The sequence below is a fragment of the Sorghum bicolor genome, chromosome 10, assembly GCF_000003195.3.
Source record: "Sorghum bicolor cultivar BTx623 chromosome 10, Sorghum_bicolor_NCBIv3, whole genome shotgun sequence".
NCBI classification, from domain to species: domain Eukaryota; kingdom Viridiplantae; phylum Streptophyta; class Magnoliopsida; order Poales; family Poaceae; genus Sorghum; species Sorghum bicolor.
In genome coordinates, this window is record NC_012879.2 from 57,582,310 (window position 1) to 57,599,421 (window position 17,112).

General features: G+C 41.0%; 2 protein-coding genes across 3 annotated transcripts; both read right to left on the bottom strand.

The window, feature by feature from the left end:
- LOC8083300 (zinc finger CCCH domain-containing protein 13) lies at positions 619–7,416 on the bottom strand. Of its 2 annotated transcripts, none has more exons than XM_002438825.2 (10): positions 7,085–7,416; positions 5,487–5,615; positions 5,362–5,395; positions 4,557–4,692; positions 4,398–4,454; positions 3,914–4,011; positions 3,732–3,803; positions 3,393–3,601; positions 2,974–3,167; positions 619–993 (listed from the first exon to the last, which is right to left on the bottom strand). In XM_002438825.2, the coding sequence occupies exons 1-10, from the start codon at positions 7,293–7,295 to the stop codon at positions 958–960; spliced, it is 1,176 nt and encodes a 391-aa protein (XP_002438870.2). In that variant the 5' UTR covers positions 7,296–7,416; the 3' UTR covers positions 619–957. The 2 variants fall into 2 exon arrangements, with proteins under 2 accessions (XP_002438870.2, XP_021305644.1); XM_021449969.1 differs by lacking the exon at positions 7,085–7,416 and adding an exon at positions 5,727–7,063.
- On the bottom strand, positions 12,691–15,200 carry LOC110430751 (protein HEAT-STRESS-ASSOCIATED 32). The gene is made up of 5 exons (XM_021448655.1): positions 14,838–15,200; positions 14,131–14,322; positions 13,820–14,033; positions 13,270–13,493; positions 12,691–13,157 (listed from the first exon to the last, which is right to left on the bottom strand). The coding sequence occupies exons 1-5, from the start codon at positions 14,997–14,999 to the stop codon at positions 13,044–13,046; spliced, it is 906 nt and encodes a 301-aa protein (XP_021304330.1). The 5' UTR covers positions 15,000–15,200; the 3' UTR covers positions 12,691–13,043.

The window sequence follows — 17,112 nt, forward strand, 5'->3', positions numbered from 1 at the left end:
TTCAGTGGGTAAGATATATAGTTTTAAAGTTTAAGGAGAAAAACGATAGTTCAAGAAGATAGAATAGACTTTTTCTTGGTATAAGAATACTGCAAATGTGTCTACTGAAATTTGGATTGTGATCCATCACGACCGCAAGGAACTTGATCCTCTAGAGTTTATGTAAATTCAGAAGGGCGCCTCGTTTACAGTCTTTATAAGAGTACAAATTTTACATGAATGGAACCAACAAGCATAAGAATTTACATTATATACAAATGATTTTTAAGGAGGTAAGATGAGACAAGGTGAGCCACCCATTTCCTTCTTTTAGCGTCTGGACATCTAGGCAACACCTTAGAAACCATGATTATACATAATGTTGATTTCCTAAGACAAGCATATCATAGTTATCATTTAAATGCCATTCAAGTATAAAATGCTCAGAACGCCCTAAGGTTGCAAACATGAGTACATGGCATGGCAATGTGGAGATTCCATCTTGACAAGTCAAACTTGTTAAACATTTTTTGTGCACTTTGACAAGTCCACAACTTTATGAACCTCTAGTAACAGAATTCATGTACTTAGAATTTATGAACCACAAGTTCAAGGATCACGCACACATTTCATGATAGATAGGTTGATAAATGAATCATGGATGCATGGTTTGTAACCTGAGGCTGAGGTAGAATAACACAACCAATCCAAAAGTCTCTATTCAAACTGGCTAGGAATAATACATAAAGCGAGTACAGATTAGTATCCTCTTCGAGCCTCACGAAACACAAAAGAAAAATAATGTACTCACGTTTGACAGCATCACAACTCAGTCTAAGCACATAAATAGCTACCAAATATACCAGCCCCTACGATGCAAAAGGCATACGAGTAGTTTTAGAAGCTGGCATAGATGTCGTCTGTTGAAATTGCTTCCTAAAGCTCAAATCATTATCAACCACTGACAGCATCCACTCACTAATCAACATCAACTTCCTCATCGTCACCCTTGTACTGAATGAAAAACAGAAGGCATAGTGTCAAGAGTTTATTTCAAGAACTGCATATACAAAAGCTAATTTTCAAAACATATTCAAATGTCTTCCAAAAATAATAAATGAGCTGTTAGTATCCGAAACAGAAGGTGACACTAATAGAGCAATGGAGAAAAATCAAAATACATTTTTAAGTCGGGCAAACTACAACATAATATTCCATGGTACACTAAAATGTTTTAAAAGATAGATTATAGGTTAGGAAGATATATGTAGACGACTTGAAATACCAGAAGAATCCATCAGACCAAAAAAAAAAAAAAACACTGCAAACTTCTTGAAAATGATCAAGCTGAAAGCATTTTTACAACTTGTACATGACTAAGATTTGCCCCATGACATAATTATTGTAAATAATACGATGCATATCAATGAGTTGCTTGACCAAGAAGGGCATGCTAAAATAGTCTGTTTCATGTTCTACATAATAGATGATAACAAAGAAAATTAATGGTATCATAGCCCAGTTGCTGGATACTACTTGGTAACATGGGGCTACACATAGATAAATAAAGTTATTATTGCTGAACAATTGAAATGTCGATCACCATAACCATTACTGGTGCGACCTATATGGCTACATGTAGATTTAGTCCTATGTCTTTGTACAAAAACAGACAGCTGTTCCTCCATAGTTATTGAATCATTCAGTAAGATTGCCCAAAGGATAGCATAGCCAAGAGGCTCGCCCAGGCAACCAAACACCTCTAGAGCATGAGTGCAACTTATTGATGTGTGGCTCTCATGTTTGTCTCATCTCTTGTGCTGCCATTCTCATTCGTGCTGGTTGGAACTCCACCATCACCCTTGCACCACATCCTCAGGACTGCACCCTGAGCATGCTCTGGAATTGTGCCACTGCCAGCCCGCGGCTGAATTTCACTCGTCCTGATGTGCCACCTAAGGACGCCTGCCGCTGCTCTGGAGTTCCACTGCAGCAGCCAGCACCAGCAATGTGGAGTGGGCAAAATGCCAGAACAGGAAGCAACACAGAATCAAGGTTGAGAAGGTGCAGCTCACCTTCAAGGAGTTTGAGCTCTGCATTGGTCGCTCATGAATCGTGCATGAACTAATGAAGCTGTTGACAACTGCCACGGCCTTGTCCACACCCACATCCAAGCCCCAGAGGAAGCCATAGGAGGATGGCTGCATGGCATCAAGCACTTGGCACCCACTGTCACGTATGGGCGCCGCAGCACCAAGTAAGGGGAGAAGGAGAAGGAAGTTTAGCGCCTCAATTATGCCACCTGGACAGCCTTGATGCCATTGGCTTGTGCAATGCTGGAAGGGCCAGGTGCAGCTGTACAGGAAGACGTGCAAGGGGCTCACTCAGTCAGGAGTTGGCTGCCCACATGGGCTCTGTCTGGTGCATCAACTCCAGCCTGGTCGGATCATACCTTGCAATGGGGAGAGGACCTTGTGATCTATGTGTGGGAGGTGACAGGGAGGAAGAAAGTGTGAGTTGCTCGGGGAATGATTGACCAGAGAGAGCAAGTGACTGTGGACAGTGCTCGGCCTCCAGATGTATTGTGTGAAGGGATAAGAAAGGATAAGAGGCAACTGCATAATGGTCCACTAACATGTGTTGGGAAATAAAATGGAAAAGGAAAAGAAAGGAAGCAGAGAAAATGGGGTAGAAACACCTTAAACAAAGTTTGGGTGTCTCTGGTGTCAAATTTCGGAAGTCGCAAGAATTGAGTGTTATATCTTAGTGAGGCCTGCATACTGAGAACCATATTCTGAAACCTCTCCTAAATTCTATGATACCAAACTCACAAAACTACATAAATTTCCATGGAATTTGCAGAGCTTTTAGGATAACAAAGGGCATTAAAGAGAACGTCTAATAATAACATAATGAGGCAACAGATCATGACATACTTAGTAAATGATTATAAACAATTTTGCTAAATGAGTTAATCCAAGAAAGATGTCTCACCCTATCCGCAAAAATATTGCTTGAAGAGACAATGTTTCCAACATCAACGTAGTCACCCTCCCTTAACTTCTTCACTGTAAATGATTCTGGTAGATCAGTTCCCTTGCTATCTTGGACATGTTCTAGAGCATCTTCAGGTCTATAGTTCTCTGATGTTGGGATCATATCTTCGTCATTCTCTCTCTGTTTCTTTCCTGAAAAAGAACAGTTTGCACATGGAAAAAAAATAAGTAGTAAAATGTGCACATATTCAAGATAATGATGCCCATGTGTGAGAACAGGAGATATGTCAAACATCAAACAGTAAGAGGGGAAAGTGGAGAATAGGTAATAACTATCTTGACATACTTGATCAATATAGATAAACAATATCATTCCAGGATCAAATTTATGTCTACAAAGATTTCAGGTAGGTTTACCAGTTTTTGCTTCTTCACTTGTTGGGAGGGAAATAGGTCTTTTTCTCGAAGCTGAAACATGGTTTTGCCTTTGGTCACTTGGGCTCATTTCATTACCAGTATATAGATCTTCATTAGCAGTAATCCCGATGGAACCCTGCTCCTTGGTACAAGGCTTCAAAATATCTGAAGCAAGCAAATCTGCTAGCCTCTCAAAGCGAGCCTGAGACCTGCAGACCTCAAAATGGTGAACAACTATGTGGCAATCATGTAAGGACTAAAACTAGGAGTGCTATTATGTTTTATTTCAGACCATACACAAGTTCAGGTACATTTAATATATGGGGAAAAGAAACCTGCCTCTTTAAATCATCCTGTGCTTTTATATAACGCCCATGTGCTTTGATTAGCTTTTTGGTTTTGGAGGTCATCCTAAATTGAAAAGGAGGCATTAGGGGGGAAACAAATACTTGGTGATCTTCTCTTATGCTGAAGAACCCACCAACTGGTATGAAAATAAGTATTTTGTAGGAATATAGGACCTTTGGCAATCTTCTTTCTCTTTGTTCAATTGCAACTCAAGATCTTCTACTCTGCTACAAAGTTTGCGCTCTTCATCAGTCTTCTTCTCCAATATTGCCTGCGGTATAGTGAACCAGTGAAAAATAGTAATATCTATATATACACCCAAGGTTGATTATGCTAATTTGATGATCAGGACTGTTGCTTAGTCCTCATCCACAGAAGTTCTACTTGGTCCTAATGGATTAATTTAAATGTCTTGTAACATAGATGAGAAATTCCACAACAATAAAGTTTCATCACAATAATTACAGTTAAGGCAGAAAAATAACAAAAAAGAGGGAACAATTCGAATCATAGAGTAACTAATAAAATCACAACCGTGATCAACTGACAAATAAAATGAACTGATGGAATCCATGCTTCAATTCCTCCAGATATATTAACAACTCGAGGTGATAAGTAATCAATATGTAAGACATGTCCTGAAAAATCATAACTGACCTCCAGCTTTGATTTATCTTCACGCAATACTTCCATGTCCAGATGCATTTGTTTCAGCTGCAGGGCACATGTAAATATATAAAAAGGTCTAGGAATACGGCAATAGATTCACTTGTATGTTGTCATGGCAATTTGATGGATAGCATAGTTAAAACTTACTTGTTCTTCACGACCATTTTTCTCATCACTGCTTAAGTACCTTTCATCTTTTCCTCTGTCTTCGTTATCAGAACTTCTATAACTTATGGATGAATCGGTTTTTCCACCATCAGGACTTTTGCTATGTTTTCTCTCACTGAACAGTCCATAGAACATAAACATAAAGATAGGCAATTTCAGAAGCCATAAAAAGTTGCAAAAAATAGCATGTATACAGTTCACATGTCTAACATAAGATCAAAACTCTCTTTGATTAAACCAACCCTGAAGACCATACACCCCCATCCAAAGTTACAAATGGATAATAATTAGACTCCATGGTAGATTGTGGATTGAACAATAGAATAAAGGGTCTCATAAACCACAAACTTAACATTGCAGCTCGCACAGAGAAAAAAATTAAAGATAGGCAATTTCAGAAGCCATAAAAAGTTGCAAAAAATAGCATGTGTATAGTTCACATGTCTAACATAAGATCAAAACTCTCTTTGATTAAACCAACCCTGAAGACCCTACACCCCCATCCAAAGTTACAAATGGATAATAATTAGACTCCATGGTAGATTGTGGTTGAACAATAGAATAAAGGGTCTCATAAACCACAAACTTAACATTGCAGCTCGCACAGAGAAAAAAAATTAAAGGAAACCAATAAATTATCAGGGATTAAGTCATGATGTCACACGAAGATAGACTAGCCCGATGGAATAAACAAATTTAAGTATATACAGAGTTAACTGAACACACAACAAACTGAACAATGGCCACATTCTGAAATGAATCCCTAATAATCGTTCCTACATACCTCTTCCTAATAGGTGATCTTGAACGACTAGATCCTGCAAATGAAATTTCAGGGAGTAGTTAGAGGATAGAATGGACAATGGCCGATAGTTTTTATTGGCACAAGTGTGCACAGAAAATGATTACCCCTCTCTTCAGAACTTGGTCTCTTATCACGAAAGGAACGACGCCTGGCATCTCTTTCGGGGGAATACCTAGGTGAGTGTCTTCTCTCAGGCCTGAGTCTAAACTCATGATCTCTGTAGTCCCTTCTCCCTACAAACCAGGAAGGTGAAAGATTTACCCAAAAAACATTATGCCATCGAAGAACAAAAGTTAGATGGAACTGCAGTGATAAAAGGCAACACAGAAACCCATTAAGCTTACCAAAACCTTGAGCCATATGGTTATTCAATTAGCTACAAGAATTAGAGGGTCCACAATAACATCAATACACCATAGGCCATAAACACAGACGAGCCAATACAACTAATGAAAGAGTAGATGCCAATGCATGATTACACATCATGATTCACCACTTAGAATAGATCCAATACTTGTAATACCAATCCCCTGTAGTATATTTGGATGGAATCACCAAAATTAATTATAATTAGCTATCATGTTCCAATCATCATGACACAAAATCTCCCAAAACTCCAATAGCACCAAACAAATTTAACTTCACTTGATCAGATGTTATCCATATGACTGCCAAAAATCCTGTTCCAAGATGATGCTTGAAGGGCAGATAACAATAAAGCCACGGATATAGCTTGATGCAGTATATTCAAAGGGCGTGTTTCAGTTAGTTGCAAAAGCTTCTAACAGCATTGTTAAAGCTCACTGACCATAGCATGAACCTCATCGAGAAGAAAAAATGTATGATATCTTCCATATTAAGTTATTCTGATTCAGGTTAAGCATTCAAGTGATCATAAATGACCGATTGCCAACTGAAAAGAAGGCCAGGATGGAAATATGATGTGTCATCCTCTGAAAGCAGTCAATCTCAACAAATCTGCCCATGAGACATCTATTGTAAAATAAAAATAATAACCAGCAATGCCATTGCCAAGATTATCTGCAATGAAATCAGGCTTGTTGATGATTTTTGTGTTCTGCAACAGCAAACACTCAGTTCAAGTACCACTACACAGGAATCATCATAGTGTATATGCACCATAAGACGAGAAGATATAACACGAACTGAGAAAAGATTCAGGTGCCAAACCATCATACTATTATGCAATTGAAGTGTAGAGTCTTCTCAGCCACGAGTAGAAACTATAAAGCCTCCCAGAATGGTCAGCTATTAACATTTGCACACCCATTGGTACATCCTCAAAGGATGCACTTGCAAGTTGTTACCATTATATAATTCTTGCAGTTGCAACTATCTTCCCTGTTTGCTAGCTCTGCTCCTGAGACCATATGATTCAGATCACATTGCTATCTGTCAGTGTTTGCTGCACCACTAGCATTGAAACATTGGGCTTTTGCCTCCAGTCATCAACAAATCATCCCAATAACTCGATCAATAAACAGGCAGAAGATGCATCTCTTTGCTCGGATTGAAACCATCCAAATAACCTAATCCGACAGATTGACATAAAATCGACAACATTTTGGGTACCGCAAAACCCAGAAGCAGACAGTAGCGATGCAAAGCCCTAAAACGACGAACTAAGCGCGGATCGAGAATGAGAGCGAGAGGGAGGGAGGGAGGCTCGCGTGGTGCATACCAGGTCGAGGGCGAGGCTGGAAGGAGGCGCGTGGGGGCGGCCTCCGGAGCTCAGCCTCGCCGTGGGCGAAACCGCAGTTGGGGCGGGGGCAGCCGCCCCTGCCCCTCCAGAGCGCGCACAGCTTCGTCTTGTACGCCGGCCCGCGGAAGGGAGGAGGGCCCGACGCATCCGGGCTCCCGCCTCTGTCCCTCTCCCTCATCCCCTCCCGCATGGCTCCTGAACGCGGCGGACGGCAACCCCCGCTTGCTACAGTCGAGACGAGACGGCGGCCGACAGGGTGAGCCGAAGACGGCGAATGCCACGAAGGGGGAAAGGGGAGGAGAACAGGGAAGAAGGCCGGAAGGGCCTATAGGCGGCCCATGGGAGTTTTCGAGCCCAGCAAGCCGAAGGGAAGCTCAAGGCTAGGGATGTCAACGGGGAATTCCCGTCGGAGGTTACTGCCCCAAACCCGTCCCCGCGGGGGCAAATTCTCCCCCATCCCCGTCCCCGTGAAGGGTCACGGGGAGAACTTCTGCCCCATCCCCGTCCCCGCTCGGGGATTAAATCCCCGCGGAGATCCCCGTCTCCGCGTCAATTATATAAACAACAACAAATCACTTACATAAACAACAACAAATATCCAATAATTCACATGCAAATAACAGCCATTTGTCTATAATTGCCTATTGCATAGTTCATAACAACACAGAAACAATCACATTGTTCATACATTCACCACAAGTGATTCATCAACTAGAAATAGCAACTAAGAATCCAAACATCGAGCATAGGTTTATTACTATCGGTTCTCCACGGGGAACGGGGACGGGGGGAGGCACACCAGACCCGCCCCCGCAAAACCCGACGGGGACAGATTTTGCCCCATTTAGCTCCCCATGGGGAGAGATTTTACCCAAACCCATCACCAAATAGGGGAATTCCCCCGCGGGAAATCGGGGATCGGTTCCCCATTGACATTTTGACTCAAGGCTCGGCGAGCTCAAGCCGTTTCTTAAGGTCGGCTCGACGCTTGAACTCGGCTTCGGCTTTGCTGCTTTGCCGTTTGCCCTAGACCCGTTCGCCGCCACGGAGGCTATAAAATAGGGCAACCCGTGCTCCTCTTTCATGTACCTAGGGTTTCTGTATCCAGCCCGCCGCCGCCGCTGCCGCTCTTCGCCACCGCGCCTAAGCTATGCGTGTCATCCTGGCTGACCCGGCCTCATCGTCTAATCTTTCGTTTGTCGTCCGTGCTGCTGTCTGTTTACTCGTAATATATTTGCCGGCGGAGTAGTTTTGCATCGTTTTGATTTGTACCGTAATGTTTTCCTCTCTTGTTGATAACGGCGGGGGCACGAATTCTTCCGTGCTGCGCCGCCCACGCAAGGAGGGGATAGATCGACGCGTCAAGAAATCGTTTCAGTTGCCATGACTCCAGTAGGCAATATGATTGTTGCTTGACTACAGTTTTGTCTCCCACTACTTCGCCTATTTTGTTTGTTTTGTTTTGAAATCTCGGTAGCGATTTCTAGATCTAATAACTCGGTTTCTGCATGGTGCTAACCCCGGGCTTGTCGGATTTACTACTTGAAGAAGGAAGCCCCAATGCCTGTGCTAGATCCACCATGCCATTCAGTGTTGCAGGCCCTGATGAATCTTGTGATTGGTCTGTGTCAAAGCAATGGATACATATATCCGTAATACATCATTTCTTATTATGTTTGGTTTGCTGTTTCGTTTGATTGATTGATTGATTGATGGCGGTGATTTGACATTACCCGCGCTTCTGATCTAACCCGTGAAGCAAAGGGAAAAATAATGGTTGAATTTCTTAATATGAGCCATCTAGTAATCATTCAATCGTCTCTTCTATTTTCTGCATCAGCTCATTTGGTTCATGTCACTAATTTGGCAGTGATGATACAATCATTCAGCTTATAACGCCAGTTCTGCTTCTGATAATTCATGACAGATAAAGCTGATTCATATCTGAGCCTTGATTTGTGTCATGTTCCGACAAACCCATCTTTAGGATCATGCATTTTTTTTTTCTTAGCCCAAACCTTACATCCCATTGGCCTGTGATGAAGTCACCCAATGTTTGGAGGCTGCAATCGGCTCCAAGTACCTGCTTGAAAGGTAGAACCTACTTGGAGCTCCTGCACTCGCGTTTGTGTTTTCAGTTTACAATAACAATGTTGTAGATTAGTCATTTCACCCGTAATAATTGTACTGGGTAAGTCTGCCCCGAGTTTAACTATCCTTGCACTAGTGCTCTGATCTGTGATGAGGCTGAAAAACTCGGAAAGTGTGTGTTGTCATCAGCTTCGGCTCTGTACTTGTGAGTTGGGAGTTAAATAACAGCACAAGATTGTTTACTTTTGTGAGTTTAAACCACAAATTTTGCCTTGGTCTTGCAACATTTTTTTTAGGTTTTAGAAGATGAAGAGCTACTTATAAGTCTAACTAATTCGCCCTGTGTTGACTAGCTTAGGCCTCCTGACCAATCTGCTTTGAGCTTGTATAGAAACCACAGTATCCTTTGCCTACTCTCCGTAGTCACTTTCACAATTCATTTAGTTTACATTATATTGTTTGTGGTTATTATAAACTTATGATATGATTACTGAAGACTAATTAATTATGAATCTAACCGTATCAAATCTGTATTAGAAATAGTTAAAAAATGTATGCCAAATTATTTGTCAAAGATTGTAAACTTTGTTTTTTATAATATTAATATTCACGTGTTCCTTGTAAACTATACTGGATTGTGTTTTTAATAACTATGGTCAAGTCCAAAATGCATTATGCAGCATACTGATGCCTAGAATCCCTGTGTTAAATAGCTTCAGGCACACCCTCGAATCTTTAGTTCTTGCTTAGGATTAGGATTCCAAGCATATGTTGTGCAGCTGTAGCTCAGTGTCTTGTCCTGGTTATGCTCTATTTTCAGCATCATAGATTTTCTGTGCTACTTTTGGGGACTAGAGATTCAGTTGCTATTCTGGTATTATTTCATGATTAATTGTACCAGTTCTCAACCTTTTTTTCGTTATTATTGTTCTTTACTTCCTGCTCTGAGAAGTTAGATTTTGAGTGGTGATGAGCAATTGTGTTTTGGACTAGAGTTTCTGATACTACTTGTGGTAGTTGAAGACCAAACCCTTGGCTGTCTGAACTCAAATCTAACAAGTGAGCAATATCATCGTCATTTTAGATGGATTTTTCCCCTTTTTTTTATTAAGTGCGTCCATTACCAATTCAGGAGGATGACTCTGTTCCTCTTTGTATAATGGCTTGGACGCGACATGCTATTCTAGTAAATAGATGTGTGGTTATATCCTGATTGGTGGTGTTCTTTGTGCCAATCCAATCCTGGAAAGGCCACATAAATTCCCTCACATGCAAAGATGATTAATTTTTCACGTGTTTCTGGTATATAAGTGTTGTAATCCTGATCTGTTTGATTGTTTGGTGTACCATGATATTTCTTTCCTATTGAATAGGATGGCATGATAGGCCCCAGAAACTTCTTTTTATTGTTTGAGTGGCCTGTTAGAGGTGTGGATGATGATAACAAAGTAAAATACAGTTATCCCTGTCTTATTCCTTCCAAAGGGTGCTGATAAAACTTTATTCTGACACAACTATGTATTTATAGTAGTTTAATTAAATTATTTCCTTTCAGATGCGTTTTATTTTGATCTGATCAAAAGTTGATTGTCTGATTTTGTTTTTGTTCTTTGCCTGATGAGATGATTGTTGCAGGACAGGCAATCTTGTGAATGTAACTAAATCTGAATTTTGTTTGGTTTGATACCTTGATAAATGAATTTAGGAGTGATGGCAGTGACGACTTGGTAATATTCAAGCTCAACAGACCAAATCACATGTCAATCTCTTTAGATGAGATTAACCTGTATGCCGAATATCCCGCTGAACTGAGCCATCAGGATTTTCTGAGCTGTTTGTCCCATTTGCATATTCAGCATGTTTACCCTGTAACTGATGTTAATATTTCTTGTTTTGAGGCTTCAATAATTATCACTGGTCATATTGTGTCTTGAGAGGCAACAAATTAGAGTCTCTGATGTGCTTTTCTGTAGCACATTCAGTGCTGTACGTTGCCAATAGTGAGGATGGAATAAGTTATCATGCATTCATTGCCTTCTCAAACCGTGTGTGCATCCCGATGTCCAACATTCCTCACTTTGCTTATAATTGTATGGCCAGTGGTTTTTCCATTGTTGGATGACCACTAGGGTGAGTGCTTTAATCTTGTCTTTGTGTGATTACTACATAAAGCATCTTGTTTATATGTACTGTTCTGATTTTTTTATGAGCCTGATGCCACGTCTCCAGTAGCTGTGGGCATTGACTGGTGATGCTATGATTAGGCCTATACAGAGTGGTGTCCACATTTCACATGTTTATAGGAACCTGTGGGCTGTATCTCAATCGGTCCACAGAGCCGGTATCTGTGATTACAGTTACAAACAATTTACACATTTTATTTGGTGGATTGGTGATGATAATGATGAGGCCTTTTTCCATTTGCAGTAGCTGCCGAAGTGCTTTTGACCTGCCAAGCATGAGAACTAGTGCTGTTAGAACAATTCATTTGGTGGATCGTGCAAATTCTTTTTTTTTCCTACTAGGATGTCCTTTTGTAATGTCCCTCATTTTTCAGATGCGATTTATGTTTTCAAAGGGGAAAGACAATATTCAAATAGGAATTCAGACATGAGCACATTAGGCATTTCCTTAATGATCTGTATTATTGGAGAGTTCAAAGGGAATATTCAAAAGGGAATGCAGAGTTCAGCATGAGCACTTTAGGTCTTTCGTTAATGATCAGTATTTTCACAGTGAGCTGGGTCCTTTCTCTTAGCTGCCTGAGGAGGATATTTAGGAGTTTACTTTTTTGATATCCCTCCATAGCCTTCTGATTGATATATATAGTTCCAGAACATGCAGAATTTCTTGGAACATCTTACAGTTTGCAGAAGAACAAGGGTTTACTGATCATGTGAACATCACACGGTTTTGATGGGAGCTTAGTTTGCAGAAGAACAAGGGTTTACTGATCATGTGAACATCACACGGTTTTGATGGGAGCTTCTAGCATTAGATGAAGAAGAGATTTCAGAAGAGATTTCAGACTGCCGTAGTACTAGCTATCAGCAGTTTGGGCAACATCCAAATTGCTGAAAGCTAGTGTCCATGTGACTGCTGCCCGATTAATGTTTGCTTGATACCAAACAACCCTAGATAACTCACTACACGGAGATAGTTAAAAGCAAAACTACAAACATACGACAGACTCAGACCAACATATAAACTAGAAACATCTCTGTTTAGCACAGATGTCTCCATTCTTGTTCCTACGCTGCAGCACTATGATGTGCCTAGGTTTCTTGTACTTTCTTGTACTTTCTTGTTCTTTTATCATGGAAAATTTGCATTACCACAGTGGAAAGACAGTATATAGAAATATAGTTCTTGTCAGCTCTGTTCTACATAATCCTACCATTATTGTTTCGATGTCAAGAACAAATTGCTAGCTCCTGATCCACGTTGGTTTGATCCAACGAGCTGCAAGATGACGGCAAACATGAAGTCCGAGCTGGAAAACTATTTTCACTATTGTACACCTGTGTCCTGCTTTTGAAACCAGTAAATAACCGAAGTTCATGCAGAGACGTGCTCTCATGCTCGAAAAACAGAAAATGCCGATATTCACACGCATACAACCGCACAACCATGAATCCAAGAATCTGGCTCATTGATGCAATGAACACAAACGCCCATACACTACTTACACCACAGAGCTGATTATTACAGTAGCGTTACTCATAACATAACAGATGCCTGCTCGATGGTGGTTACATGGAGGCCATAGCAAGCTGTGCGAGGCTCACAAGTCCATGTAGAAACTTAGCTTGTCACAGCTCAGGATACGGGAACGATCATTAACCCATTACATCAGGAAGAACGGCGAGGCAACATGGGAGCCCAAGTTGCTTCTGAGCATGTTGAAGCCCCGGAGGCGCTCCAGATTCATCACATCGGAGTGGTCAACGAAGAGATTTACCTACATTTGCAGGCCGATACATGTCAAAACTTTAGGATCAAATGAACAATGAGAAACAATGGTATCAGCATTACTCAGCTTGAGTTTTTTCAGAGAGGAGTGGAGTCAGTACCCTTGGGCCATATCGTCTGACAAACCACTCTGAGGTTTTGGGATTGGAAGCTTCAAACATGGTCTTATCAAGTCCGAGCCGGCCTACAATCTTGGCAATGATGTCTGTCCTCAGAGATTCAGCATGCTGGCAAACATCATCGGCGTCGATCATGATCATATCTGCGCCTGCTTCCAAGCATCTCTCTGCCCTCCTAATCAGCAGGTCAACATCTTCAACTCTTTCTGCAAGAGTGGACACCAAACACACGTGTTTTGAGTAAAAAAAAAAGAATTTGATTACAAAAAAAGATACAGGTGTAGCATAACGTGCAAGGCTGTGAACTGTGATAACAAAAGAGAATAGTGGCAAAACGACTAAATTATAAATGATGAATAAAAAAACACAAAACAACCAGTTAGTTAAAGGAATCATCTAACTGAACATTGTTCAGTAAGGGCTGTTGCTTTGTGCAAACATTATTCAGTACTCGTTATGATAGGAGGTAATTAGGGTCATACTAATCACAGTGTGTAAATAGATGTTGAAAAGACACCCCTATTTTGTTTACCTGAGGTCTTCTCCTTGACCGGAGCTATGTACGCCCCAAAGGCCCTATCACCAGATGCAGGAATATCAGAACTGTCAAACTTCACTGAAAACATTGGCTTTGCCCTCAAACCACTACTCTTGATGAGGCGCACTAGTCTCAACAGAGCTTCTTCAGGGAGGTTGAGAGATCCAGGATTCAGCTCAATTGTGTCAAACCCTAAGGCCTTGCATTCCTAAAATGGAGTACTCATGTCATGTGCTACTCGGAAGTGATTTCATGCATGTTTGCAAACTGTCACAAAATTACATAACCATAACAGAGGCGCATACCTCTACATATTGCTTGAAAGAAGAGGGTCCTTGACGCAGCAAATGCTCTGCCCAATCACCTGTGCTCACATAAATGTCATGCTTGTGTGCTAGATCAGTGATCTCTCTAACCAAATCCTTTCCCATCAAACTATGGCATCCTCCAGAAAACTTCAAACCATCAACAAATGGACCAAGAGAATCCAATATTTCCTTGAAATAATACAAAAGAGGAATATACATCAGCAGTCATTTAAGCATAACCACCCAGTGCCTGCAAAAACCAGTAAACAGCTATTGATATGCTTTCCTACGGTGAACTGTACTTTACTCAGTTTCAAAATTTCATTACTGTCTATGTCAAATCCCCCGGGGTCTTAAAAAACAGCTGAGGACTAGTTATTCCTTGCTGAAATCAAAATCCAAGGGAGTAATATACACTTTATTGTGCCTCCATCACATACCAGAAACCTAGATGCTGAAACTACTCATATGGTTTCAATCCAAGCCCTAGTTTTAATCTATTATAGAGACTAATTAACAGTCACACGCGAATTTCACCGAAACAAACACGCCGTATTCGCATTCCACGGAAACTGAATCGCACTACCAACTACAATACACCCAATCCAGGCATCCAGCTCGGCACAACACACCACCAAACGAATCAGAGCAGAGCACACACAGCGCCCCAAACAAGAGGTGGAAGCTGTGAGCCGGCGGCGAACCTGGAGCGCCTGGTTTGCGGGGCGGAAGGAGTAGAAGGGGCTCCGCATCTCCGTCACCCCGTAACGCCGCGGCTTCTCCGGCCGGTCATCCTCCTCGTTGCCGTAGCCGTAGCCCCGCAGCGACAGAGCCACCACCTCCACCTCCTCTCGCCACCCCCTCATCGTCGCCTTCGCCGTCCACTCTCTTGCTCAGTTGCTCTCTCTCTCTCTCTCTCTCTCTCTCTCTCTCTTGCTCGCTGTGGTGGTCGGACAGAACGGATCGCTCGAGAAAAGGCACGGGAAGAAGGCAGTGGAAGCTCGCGGCTGCTTCTGGAAACGAGAGGGCGACGACGTGTCGTGGGGACCGCCGAAACCGAACAAGTGTCTGCGTCTCGACTCCTTTTATCCAGTCTTTTTTTTAGCAGAACTCCTTTTATCCAGTCTGAACCGGGCCTTTTTTCTTTGGGCCTGGCCCATTATCATCCTGTCCATGAATACTAACCCTATATGCTAGAAAAGGGCCAACAACCCGGAACGTTTTGGTGTAAAATCCCGGCCCAGTATATAGGGGTTAGTATTCATAGGCAGTTTGCATGTCCAACAATGGATGATTGAAATAAGTTTACTCTCGGGTCCTGTAATAGAGGCATAAAGCTAGTGTCTGTTTGCTTCATGAAAAAAAAAGTTATGAGAGCATTTGAAGTCTGAAAGAGTGCTTCAAAAACCCTAGTTTTTTAGTTGATCTATGGTGATGTAAAGCAGTTCCGAATAGTTTCTTAGATCTTGACTCTAAGGGGGCTCACTTTGCTGGGTTTCACTTACTAATTACTATACACACCCTACAAAGGTGTTAGAATCGAACTCAAAAGAATTTTTACAATGATTTGTTCTTTGTTGAAATGGAAAAGGAACTCATCTTTTTTCAATTGGCAACATTCTAATCCACCTTAATCTATAGTACATTAGGTGAAAAACTATTTGTTTTCCATCCTAATTTAAACAAATACATATGGATTGGAGTAGATTAAGGTGTAGCCAAGCATTGGTTTTACTTTAATCCACCCCAATACATATAGATTACTGTGCAACCAAACAAACTCTTAAACAAGTTTGGCCCACCTCGATCCCTTGGCTTCAATAGACCTAGCTTGGATAAAACAACGAAGCCCAAAAAAATCACTCCATCCTAAAACTATTATCTCGATCTTTTTTACACAAAAATGACCGGTAGCCCTAGCCCCAAAAATGGGCCGAACCTTTGCCCATGAGCAGGTTTGGGCACATTATCTAGTCCTAAAGGTAACTGGACTTTTTTTTGCCATCTAGAAAATACTCAGTTATATTTCTGATTTGTTTGCAATTGTTTTGCCATTACAACATCTTGAGTGTTTGGCATGAAAGATTCAAATTCCAAAAGTATCTTATCGCCTCATGGGTCATGGCCTCGATGGTACCTGGTTGTTCATTGAGGACTTCACTGTACAAGTTATGCTAGCATTCCTATTTATATTGTTCAAAGGACTTTTGTAGAAAAATGATATCATTGGATGCAAAAGTTAATGTGCTCATGACTTTTTCTATAAATCGTCTTGTGACTGCTTTTTTATGTTGATTATTGGTAATAAAGTGTTCCCGATGCTAGCTCATCATTACGCAATGGATACTAGTCTCTCAACATCAACTTGTATTGAAACAGAGTGGCACATGGCGAGGAAACCATAAAAACCCTAGAGGAGATATGAGGAGGCAATAAAAACCTAGAGGAGAATACTCTAGTTGTTTACTTGTGCCATATATTCGTCCAACATGAGTTATGATAGATATTTTTTTGCGACCATGTCTAAACACATTTTTCATCAAGAGGGTAGTAAACATAAGTATAAAAAGGCAAGTCATGGCTTACTAGAGAACATAGGAAAACAACAAAAGAAACAAATATCCAAAGCGACTAATTGACAAAAATAGGAATGGTTTCCATTATACATCGAGAATCGGCAACCATTATTACATACATCAAATTCCGCTATGATAGATATTATAAATATATAAAATCGGAACTGGTTTTCATGATAAAAAAATATAAAAAATAATAGTAGGAACCAATTTCCGTTACTCGAATGTTAAAAGAAACAACGTAGCAAATTGCTTTTGTTACGACATATATTGAAACCGACAACCAAAGCCAACTTTTGTCGTGAAATATATATCGATCAAAAGTATACAAATATAGAAACCGTCCGTTACGACCTATAGAAATGAACAACATATGAACAAACTTCCATTATGACATTACTGA

Coding starts and splice junctions, on each gene's coding strand:
- LOC8083300 (XM_002438825.2), bottom strand. CDS start 7,295: ATGCGGGAGGGGATGAGGGAGAGGGACAGAGGCGGGAGCCCGGATGCG. Junction 3,804..3,913: donor GAGAAAGAAGATTGCCAAAG/GTCCTATATTCC, acceptor TTTTCAATTTAG/GATGACCTCCAAAACCAAAA. Junction 3,602..3,731: donor GCACAGGATGATTTAAAGAG/GCAGGTTTCTTT, acceptor TGAGGTCTGCAG/GTCTCAGGCTCGCTTTGAGA.
- LOC110430751 (XM_021448655.1), bottom strand. CDS start 14,999: ATGAGGGGGTGGCGAGAGGAGGTGGAGGTGGTGGCTCTGTCGCTGCGG. Junction 14,323..14,837: donor CCGCAAACCAGGCGCTCCAG/GTTCGCCGCCGG, acceptor TATTATTTCAAG/GAAATATTGGATTCTCTTGG. Junction 13,158..13,269: donor TCAGACGATATGGCCCAAGG/GTACTGACTCCA, acceptor CTGCAAATGTAG/GTAAATCTCTTCGTTGACCA.